This window comes from Leptodactylus fuscus, unplaced genomic scaffold, assembly GCF_031893055.1.
Source record: "Leptodactylus fuscus isolate aLepFus1 unplaced genomic scaffold, aLepFus1.hap2 HAP2_SCAFFOLD_104, whole genome shotgun sequence".
In the NCBI taxonomy this organism is placed as follows: Eukaryota; Metazoa; Chordata; class Amphibia; order Anura; family Leptodactylidae; genus Leptodactylus; species Leptodactylus fuscus.
Window position 1 is genome coordinate 318,363 of NW_027439858.1, and position 10,238 is coordinate 328,600.

General features: G+C 46.7%; 1 protein-coding gene across 1 annotated transcript in view; it reads left to right on the forward strand.

The window, feature by feature from the left end:
* LOC142186458 (disks large homolog 1-like) overlaps positions 1 to 8,468 on the forward strand; it is a 160,412-nt gene extending 151,944 nt beyond the window's left edge. The window contains exon 4 of the mRNA XM_075261291.1: positions 8,289 to 8,468. Coding sequence (XP_075117392.1) covers positions 8,289 to 8,468 — 180 coding nt within the window. The remainder of the gene's footprint in view (positions 1 to 8,288) is intronic.
* Positions 8,469 to 10,238: the final 1,770 nt, after the last annotated feature.

The window sequence follows — 10,238 nt, forward strand, 5'->3', positions numbered from 1 at the left end:
TGTCCAGGGCAGTGACCTTTGGGGTCACTTTTGGGTTTTTTTGACCTTCAGCTGGACATGTTGCGCTCTACTTGATATAATGACTCCTATGAGAATTGCTTTTCTTGGAGGCTTGTGGCCGACCCCACCTTACATTCAGTCATTGCCACTTCCTTATGGACAGTTTCACCCCCAACCCACCTTTTTTTTTTTTTTTTAGGGTCCCTGGAGGACAATCTGATCTCAGGTTGTCTTGTTCCAGAGCATCCCCTTCTTTCCCTATTGATCTGCTAGGTCAACAAGAGCGCCACCACAGGGAGAAAGGAGCATTACAATATTCTTGTTGAGACAAAGGGGCGATGAGTGCGCTTCATGCAGTGGCTGAGACCTCCAAAGACGCCCCATTGTAGGTGTTCCCCCTATATACTTGTGGCTATCACTGAGCGTGTCCCCCGTACACTGTCCTGTAATATGTGCAGCACTCACTCACCACTAAGATCTACACTGCACTTGTGGGGTAGACCTGGGATCTCACCTGAGACCACCACTGTCTCCTTCATGCTGGTGGGAGATGATCATTCCACAAATCTTCTCACCAGCGATGTGCGTCATGGAAGTCAACAGGTTTGAGATTTACTTTTGATGAATCCTGTATAGACTGATGATATATAGTTCACCTGGACACACTATACAAGGACCTTCACTGGGACTCACTGCTCAGGGACCTTCACTGGGACTCACTGCTCAGGGACCTTCACTGGGACTCACTGCTCAGGGACCTTCACTGGGACTCACTGCTCAGGGACCTTCACTGGGACTCACTGCTCAGGGACCTTCACTGGGACTCACTGCTCAGGGACCTTCACTGGGACTCACTGCTCAGGGACCTTCACTGGGACTCACTGCTCTGGGACTCACTGCTCAGGGACCTTCACTGGGACTCACTGCTCAGGGACCTTCACTGGGACTCACTGCTCTGGGACTCACTGCTCAGGGACCTTCACTGGGACTCACTGCTCAGGGACCTTCACTGGGACTCACTGCTCTGGGACTCACTGCTCAGGGACCTTCACTGGGACTCACTGCTCAGGGACCTTCACTGGGACTCAATGCTCTGGGACTCACTGCTCAGGGACCTTCACTGGGACTCACTGCTCAGGGACCTTCACTGGGACTCACTGCTCTGGGACTCACTGCTCAGGGACCTTCATCCGAGACTCTTGGCTGGTTATCAGGAGGACACTACATGTATGAGACGATAACCCGACCACAATCGGCTCTGTATCTGGGATAGATTGATCGGCTCTGTATCTGGTGTCTATTGATCGGCTCTGTATCTGGGATAGATTGATCGGCTCTGTATCGGCTATTGATCTGTTACCGCAGTTATTGGCTCCTGAGTACATTGGGGCCATGTTATGTCTGGGCTGCACAGAAGTGATGATTCCCCCTCATATTCTTCCCCTCTGGTTGCTGCTCCATCACTTCCCGTATACAGAGATTGATCTCGTACTGTATATTATACGGTGCGCTTGTGACCCCTACAGGAAAATGGTTGTATTACAGCTTATACACTGTTATTATTGGCGGGTTCATGCAAGACCTTCATTACCTGAGCTGGAGACTGTTTATGTGTATGATGGCGGTGACTGTAGACTGTGTGTTATGTGTATGATGGCGGTGACTGTAGGCTGTGTGTTATGTGTATGATGGCGGTGACTGTAGGATGTGTTATGTGTATGATGGCGGTGACTGTAGACTGTGTGTTATGTGTATGATGGCGGTGACTGTAGACTGTGTGTTATGTGTATGATGGCGGTGACTGTAGGCTGTGTTATGTGTATGATGGCGGTGACTGTAGACTGTGTGTTATGTGTATGATGGCGGTGACTGTAGACTGTGTTATGTGTTTGATGGCGGTAACTGTAGGATGTGTTATGTGTATGATGGCGGTGACTGTAGGATGTGTTATGTGTATGATGGCGGTGACTGTAGGATGTGTTATGTGTATGATGGCGGTGACTGTAGGATGTGTTATGTGTATGATGGCGGTGACTGTAGGATGTGTTATGTGTTTGATGGCGGTGACTGTAGACTGTGTGTTATGTGTATGATGGTGGTGACTGTAGGCTGTGTGTTATGTGTATGATGGCGGTGACTGTAGACTGTGTGTTATGTGTATGATGGCGGTGACTGTAGGCTGTGTGTTATGTGTATGATGGCGGTGACTGTAGGCTGTGTGTTATGTGTATGATGGCGGTGACTGTAGACTGTGTGTTATGTGTATGATGGCGGTGACTGTAGACTGTGTATTATGTGTATGATGGCGGTGACTGTAGGCTGTGTGTTATGTGTTTGATGGCGGTGACTGTAGGCTGTGTGTTATGTGTATGATGGCGGTGACTGTAGGATGTGTGTTATGTGTATGATGGCGGTGACTGTAGGATGTGTGTTATGTGTATGATGGTGGTGACTGTAGGCTGTGTGTTATGTGTATGATGGCGGTGACTGTAGGATGTGTGTTATGTGTATGATGGTGGTGACTGTAGGCTGTGTGTTATGTGTATGATGGCGGTGACTGTAGGCTGTGTGTTATGTGTATGATGGCGGTGACTGTAGGCTGTGTTGTGTGTATGATGGCGGTGACTGTAGGCTGTGTGTTATGTGTATGATGGCGGTGACTGTAGGCTGTGTGTTATGTGTATGATGGCGGTGACTGTAGGCTGTGTTATGTGTATGATGGCGGTGACTGTAGGCTGTGTGTTATGTGTATGATGGCGGTGACTGTAGGCTGTGTGTTATGTGTATGATGGCGGTGACTGTAGGCTGTGTGTTATGTGTATGATGGCGGTGACTGTAGACTGTGTGTTATGTGTATGATGGCGGTGACTGTAGGCTGTGTGTTATGTGTATGATGGCGGTGACTGTAGGCTGTGTGTTATGTGTATGATGGCGGTGACTGTAGGCTGTGTGTTATGTGTATGATGGCGGTGACTGTAGGATGTGTGTTATGTGTATGATGGCGGTGACTGTAGGCTGTGTGTTTATGTGTATGATGGCGGTGACTGTAGGCTGTGTGTTATGTGTATGATGGCGGTGGACTGTAGGCTGTGTGTTATGTGTATGATGGCGGTGACTGTAGGCTGTGTGTTATGTGTATGATGGCGGTGACTGTAGGCTGTGTGTTATGTGTATGATGGCGGTGACTGTAGACTGTGTTATGTGTATGATGGCGGTGACTGTAGGCTGTGTGTTATGTGTATGATGGCGGTGGACTGTAGGATGTGTTATGTGTATGATGGCGGTGACTGTAGACTGTGTGTTATGTGTATGATGGCGGTGACTGTAGGCTGTGTGTTATGTGTATGATGGTGGTGACTGTAGGCTGTGTGTTATGTGTATGATGGTGGTGACTGTAGGCTGTGTGTTATGTGTATGATGGCGGTGACTGTAGACTGTGTGTTATGTGTATGATGGCGGTGACTGTAGGATGTGTTATGTGTATGATGGCGGTGACTGTAGGCTGTGTGTTATGTGTATGATGGCGGTGACTGTAGGCTGTGTGTTATGTGTATGATGGCGGTGACTGTAGGATGTGTGTTATGTGTAAGATGGCGGTGACTGTAGGCTGTGTGTTATGTGTATGATGGCGGTGACTGTAGGCTGTGTGTTATGTGTATGATGGTGGTGACTGATGTGTGTTATGTGTATGATGGCGGTGACTGTAGACTGTGTGTTATGTGTATGATGGTGGTGACTGTAGGTTGTGTGTTATGTGTATGATGGTGGTGACTGTAGGCTGTGTGTTATGTGTATGATGGTGGTGACTGTAGACTGTGTGTTATGTGTATGATGGCGGTGACTGTAGACTGTGTGTTATGTGTATGATGGCGGTGACTGTAGGATGTGTGTTATGTGTATGATGGTGGTGACTGTAGGCTGTGTGTTATGTGTATGATGGCGGTGACTGTAGGCTGTGTGTTATGTGTATGATGGCGGTGACTGTAGGCTGTGTGTTATGTGTATGATGGCGGTGACTGTAGACTGTGTTGAGGTGTTATGTGTATGATGGCGGTGACTGTAGGCTGTGTGTTATGTGTATGATGGCGGTGACTGTAGGCTGTGTGTTATGTGTATGATGGCGGTGACTGTAGACTGTGTGTTATGTGTATGATGGCGGTGACTGTAGACTGTGTGTATGTGTATGATGGCGGTGACTGTAGACTGTGTGTTATGTGTATGATGGCGGTGACTGTAGGCTGTGTGTTATGTGTATGATGGCGGTGACTGTAGGCTGTGTGTTATGTGTATGATGGCGGTGACTGTAGGCTGTGTTGTGTGTATGATGGCGGTGACTGTAGGCTGTGTGTTATGTGTATGATGGCGGTGACTGTAGGCTGTGTGTTATGTGTATGATGGCGGTGACTGTAGGCTGTGTTATGTGTATGATGGCGGTGACTGTAGGCTGTGTGTTATGTGTATGATGGCGGTGACTGTAGGCTGTGTGTTATGTGTATGATGGCGGTGACTGTAGGCTGTGTGTTATGTGTATGATGGCGGTGACTGTAGGCTGTGTGTTATGTGTATGATGGCGGTGACTGTAGACTGTGTGTTATGTGTATGATGGCGGTGACTGTAGGCTGTGTGTTATGTGTATGATGGCGGTGACTGTAGACTGTGTGTTATGTGTATGATGGCGGTGACTGTAGGATGTGTGTTATGTGTATGATGGCGGTGACTGTAGACTGTGTGTTATGTGTATGATGGCGGTGACTGTAGGCTGTGTGTTATGTGTATGATGGCGGTGACTGTAGACTGTGTGTTATGTGTATGATGGCGGTGACTGTAGACTGTGTGTTATGTGTATGATGGCGGTGACTGTAGGCTGTGTTATGTGTATGATGGCGGTGACTGTAGGATGTGTTATGTGTATGATGGCGGTGACTGTAGACTGTGTTATGTGTATGATGGCGGTGACTGTAGGATGTGTTATGTGTATGATGGCGGTGACTGTAGGATGTGTTATGTGTATGATGGCGGTGACTGTAGGATGTGTTATGTGTATGATGGCGGTGACTGTAGGATGTGTTATGTGTATGATGGCGGTGACTGTAGGATGTGTTATGTGTATGATGGCGGTGACTGTAGGCTGTGTGTTATGTGTATGATGGCGGTGACTGTAGACTGTGTGTTATGTGTATGATGGCGGTGACTGTAGGATGTGTTATGTGTATGATGGCGGTGACTGTAGGATGTGTTATGTGTATGATGGCGGTGACTGTAGGATGTGTTATGTGTATGATGGCGGTGACTGTAGGATGTGTTATGTGTATGATGGCGGTGACTGTAGGATGTGTTATGTGTTTGATGGCGGTGACTGTAGACTGTGTGTTATGTGTATGATGGCGGTGACTGTAGGATGTGTTATGTGTATGATGGCGGTGACTGTAGGATGTGTTATGTGTATGATGGCGGTGACTGTAGGATGTGTTATGTGTTTGATGGCGGTGACTGTAGACTGTGTGTTATGTGTATGATGGCGGTGACTGTAGACTGTGTGTTATGTGTATGATGGCGGTGACTGTAGGATGTGTTATGTGTATGATGGCGGTGACTGTAGACTGTGTTATGTGTATGATGGCGGTGACTGTAGGCTGTGTGTTATGTGTATGATGGCGGTGACTGTAGACTGTATTATGTGTATGATGGCGGTAACTGTAGGATGTGTTATGTGTATGATGGCGGTGACTGTAGGATGTGTTATGTGTATGATGGCGGTGACTGTAGACTGTGTGTTATGTGTATGATGGAGGTGACTGTAGACTGTGTGTTATGTGTATGATGGCGGTGACTGTAGGCTGTGTTATGTGTATGATGGCGGTGACTGTAGACTGTGTTATGTGTTTGATGGCGGTAACTGTAGGATGTGTTATGTGTATGATGGCGGTGACTGTAGGATGTGTTATGTGTATGATGGCGGTGACTGTAGGATGTGTTATGTGTATGATGGCGGTGACTGTAGGCTGTGTGTTATGTGTTTGATGGCGGTGACTGTAGACTGTGTGTTATGTGTATGATGGCGGTGACTGTAGACTGTGTGTTATGTGTATGATGGCGGTGACTGTAGACTGTGTGTTATGTGTATGATGGCGGTAACTGTAGGATGTGTTATGTGTATGATGGCGGTGACTGTAGACTGTGTGTTATGTGTATGATGGCGGTGACTGTAGACTGTGTTATGTGTATGATGGCGGTGACTGTAGACTGTGTGTTATGTGTATGATGGCGGTGACTGTAGGCTGTGTGTTATGTGTTTGATGGCGGTGACTGTAGGCTGTGTGTTATGTGTATGATGGCGGTGACTGTAGACTGTGTTATGTGTATGATGGCGGTGACTGTAGACTGTGTGTTATGTGTATGATGGCGGTGACTGTAGGCTGTGTGTTATGTGTATGATGGCGGTGACTGTAGGATGTGTGTTATGTGTTTGATGGCGGTGACTGTAGACTGTGTGTTATGTGTTTGATGGCGGTGACTGTAGGCTGTGTGTTATGTGTATGATGGCGGTGACTGTAGACTGTGTTATGTGTATGATGGCGGTGACTGTAGACTGTGTGTTATGTGTTTGATGGCGGTGACTGTAGGCTGTGTGTTATGTGTATGATGGCGGTGACTGTAGACTGTGTTATGTGTATGATGGCGGTGACTGTAGACTGTGTGTTATGTGTATGATGGCGGTGACTGTAGGCTGTGTGTTATGTGTATGATGGCGGTGACTGTAGGATGTGTGTTATGTGTTTGATGGCGGTGACTGTAGACTGTGTATTATGTGTTTGATGGCGGTGACTGTAGGCTGTGTGTTATGTGTATGATGGCGGTGACTGTAGACTGTGTGTTATGTGTATGATGGTGGTGACTGTAGGCTGTGTGTTATGTGTATGATGGCGGTGACTGTAGACTGTGTGTTATGTGTATGATGGCGGTGACTGTAGACTGTGTGTTATGTGTATGATGGCGGTGACTGTAGGATGTGTTATGTGTATGATGGTGGTGACTGTAGGATGTGTTATGTGTATGATGGCGGTGACTGTAGGATGTGTTATGTGTTTGATGGCGGTGACTGTAGGATGTGTTATGTGTATGATGGCGGTGACTGTAGACTGTGTGTTATGTGTATGATGGCGGTGACTGTAGACTGTGTTATGTGTATGATGGCGGTGACTGTAGGATGTGTTATGTGTTTGATGGCGGTGACTGTAGACTGTGTGTTATGTGTATGATGGTGGTGACTGTAGGCTGTGTGTTATGTGTATGATGGCGGTGACTGTAGACTGTGTGTTATGTGTATGATGGCGGTGACTGTAGACTGTGTTATGTGTATGATGGCGGTGACTGTAGGATGTGTTATGTGTATGATGGCGGTGACTGTAGACTTTGTGTTATGTGTATGATGGCGGTGACTGTAGACTGTGTTATGTGTATGATGGCGGTGACTGTAGACTTTGTGTTATGTGTATGATGGCGGTGACTGTAGACTGTGTGTTATGTGTATGATGGCGGTGACTGTAGACTGTGTGTTATGTGTATGATGGCGGTGACTGTAGGATGTGTTATGTGTATGATGGCGGTAACTGTAGGCTGTGTGTTATGTGTATGATGGCGGTGACTGTAGACTTTGTGTTATGTGTATGATGGCGGTAACTGTAGACTTTGTGTTATGTGTATGATGGCGGTGACTGTAGACTGTGTGTTATGTGTATGATGGCGGTGACTGTAGACTGTGTGTTATGTGTATGATGGCGGTGACTGTAGACTGTGTGTTATGTGTATGATGGCGGTGACTGTAGGATGTGTTATGTGTATGATGGCGGTAACTGTAGGCTGTGTGTTATGTGTATGATGGCGGTGACTGTAGACTTTGTGTTATGTGTATGATGGCGGTAACTGTAGACTTTGTGTTATGTGTATGATGGCGGTGACTGTAGACTGTGTGTTATGTGTATGATGGCGGTGACTGTAGACTGTGTGTTATGTGTATGATGGCGGTGACTGTAGGATGTGTGTTATGTGTATGATGGCGGTGACTGTAGACTGTGTGTTATGTGTATGATGGCGGTGACTGTAGACTGTGTGTTATGTGTATGATGGCGGTGACTGTAGACTGTGTGTTATGTGTATGATGGCGGTGACTGTAGGATGTGTTATGTGTATGATGGCGGTAACTGTAGGCTGTGTGTTATGTGTATGATGGCGGTGACTGTAAAACTTATTGTATGAGCTGTTGTTAATATAAATTGGTTTTATTGCAGAAATATCGGTACCAAGATGATGACTCCCCTCCTCTGGAACACAGCCCGGCCCACCTTGCCAACCCCATGAAGGCTCCTGAACTTGTCCATGTGTCTGAGAAAAACCTGTCACAGATAGAGAATGTCCACGGTTACGTCTCCCACTCTCATATCTCCCCTATGAAGGTAAGAACTGCATAATACTTGTCCAAGGGGGTCGATGTCTGATGGATGAGAAGAAGGTACCGAGCAACCACTTCTGGTCACCTTTGGTGATTTAGTCAAAGGTGATAATCAGTCCAAAAAACATCAGAATATGCCGACCAGAGGTATTCAGCAGCAGAGACATGGCGCAGTGTTCATTTCATCCTCTGGTCCTTCTTTTCGATGTCTGATGTATAGGATGATGACATATATCTCCATCATCATCCTCTCTGTGTATCTCCATCATCCTCTCTGTGTATCTCCATCATCCTCTCTGTGTATCTCCATCATCCTCTCTGTGTATCTCCATCATCCTCTCTGTGTATCTCCATCATCCTCTCTGTGTATCTCCATCATCCTCTCTGTGTATCTCCATCATCATCCTCTCTGTGTATCTCCATCATCATCCTCTCTGTGTATCTCCATCATCATCCTCTCTGTGTATCTCCATCATCATCCTCTCTGTGTATCTCCATCATCATCCTCTCTGTGTATCTCCATCATCCTCTCTGTGTATCTCCATCATCATCCTCTCTGTGTATCTCCATCATCATCCTCTCTGTGTATCTCCATCATCATCCTCTCTGTGTATCTCCATCATCATCCTCTCTGTGTATCTCCATCATCATCCTCTCTGTGTATCTCCATCATCATCCTCTCTGTGTATCTCCATCATCCTCTCTGTGTATCTCCATCATCATCCTCTCTGTGTATCTCCATCATCATCCTCTCTGTGTATCTCCATCATCATCCTCTCTGTGTATCTCCATCATCATCCTCTCTGTGTATCTCCATCATCATCCTCTCTGTGTATCTCCATCATCATCCTCTCTGTGTATCTCCATCATCATCCTCTCTGTGTATCTCCATCATCATCCTCTCTGTGTATCTCCATCATCATCCTCTCTGTGTATCTCCATCATCATCCTCTCTGTGTATCTCCATCATCATCCTCTCTGTGTATCTCCATCATCATCCTCTCTGTGTATCTCCATCATCCTCTCTGTGTATCTCCATCATCATCCTCTCTGTGTATCTCCATCATCATCCTCTCTGTGTATCTCCATCATCATCCTCTCTGTGTATCTCCATCATCATCCTCTCTGTGTATCTCCATCATCCTCTCTGTGTATCTCCATCATCACCCTCTCTGTGTATCTCCATCATCCTCTCTGTGTATCTCCATCATCACCCTCTCTGTTTATCTCCATCATCATCCTCTCTGTGTATCTCCATCATCCTCTCTGTGTATCTCCATCATCACCCTCTCTGTTTATCTCCATCATCATCCTCTCTGTGTATCTCCATCATCCTCTCTGTGTATCTCCATCATCATCCTCTCTGTGTATCTCCATCATCCTCTCTGTGTATCTCCATCACCCTCTCTGTGTATCTCCATCATCATCCTCTCTGTGTATCTCCATCATCATCCTCTCTGTGTATCTCCATCATCCTCTCTGTGTATCTCCATCATCATCCTCTCTGTGTATCTCCATCACCCTCTCTGTGTATCTCCATCATCATCCTCTCTGTGTATCTCCATCATCCTCTCTGTGTATCTCCATCATCCTCTCTGTGTATCTCCATCATCCTCTCTGTGTATCCCCATCATCCTCTCTGTGTATCTCCATCATCATCCTCTCTGTGTATCTCCATCATCATCCTCTCTGTGTATCTCCATCATCCTCTCTGTGTATCTCCATCATCATCCTCTCTGTGTATCTCCATCATCCTCTCTGTGTATCTCCATCATCCTCTCTGTGTATC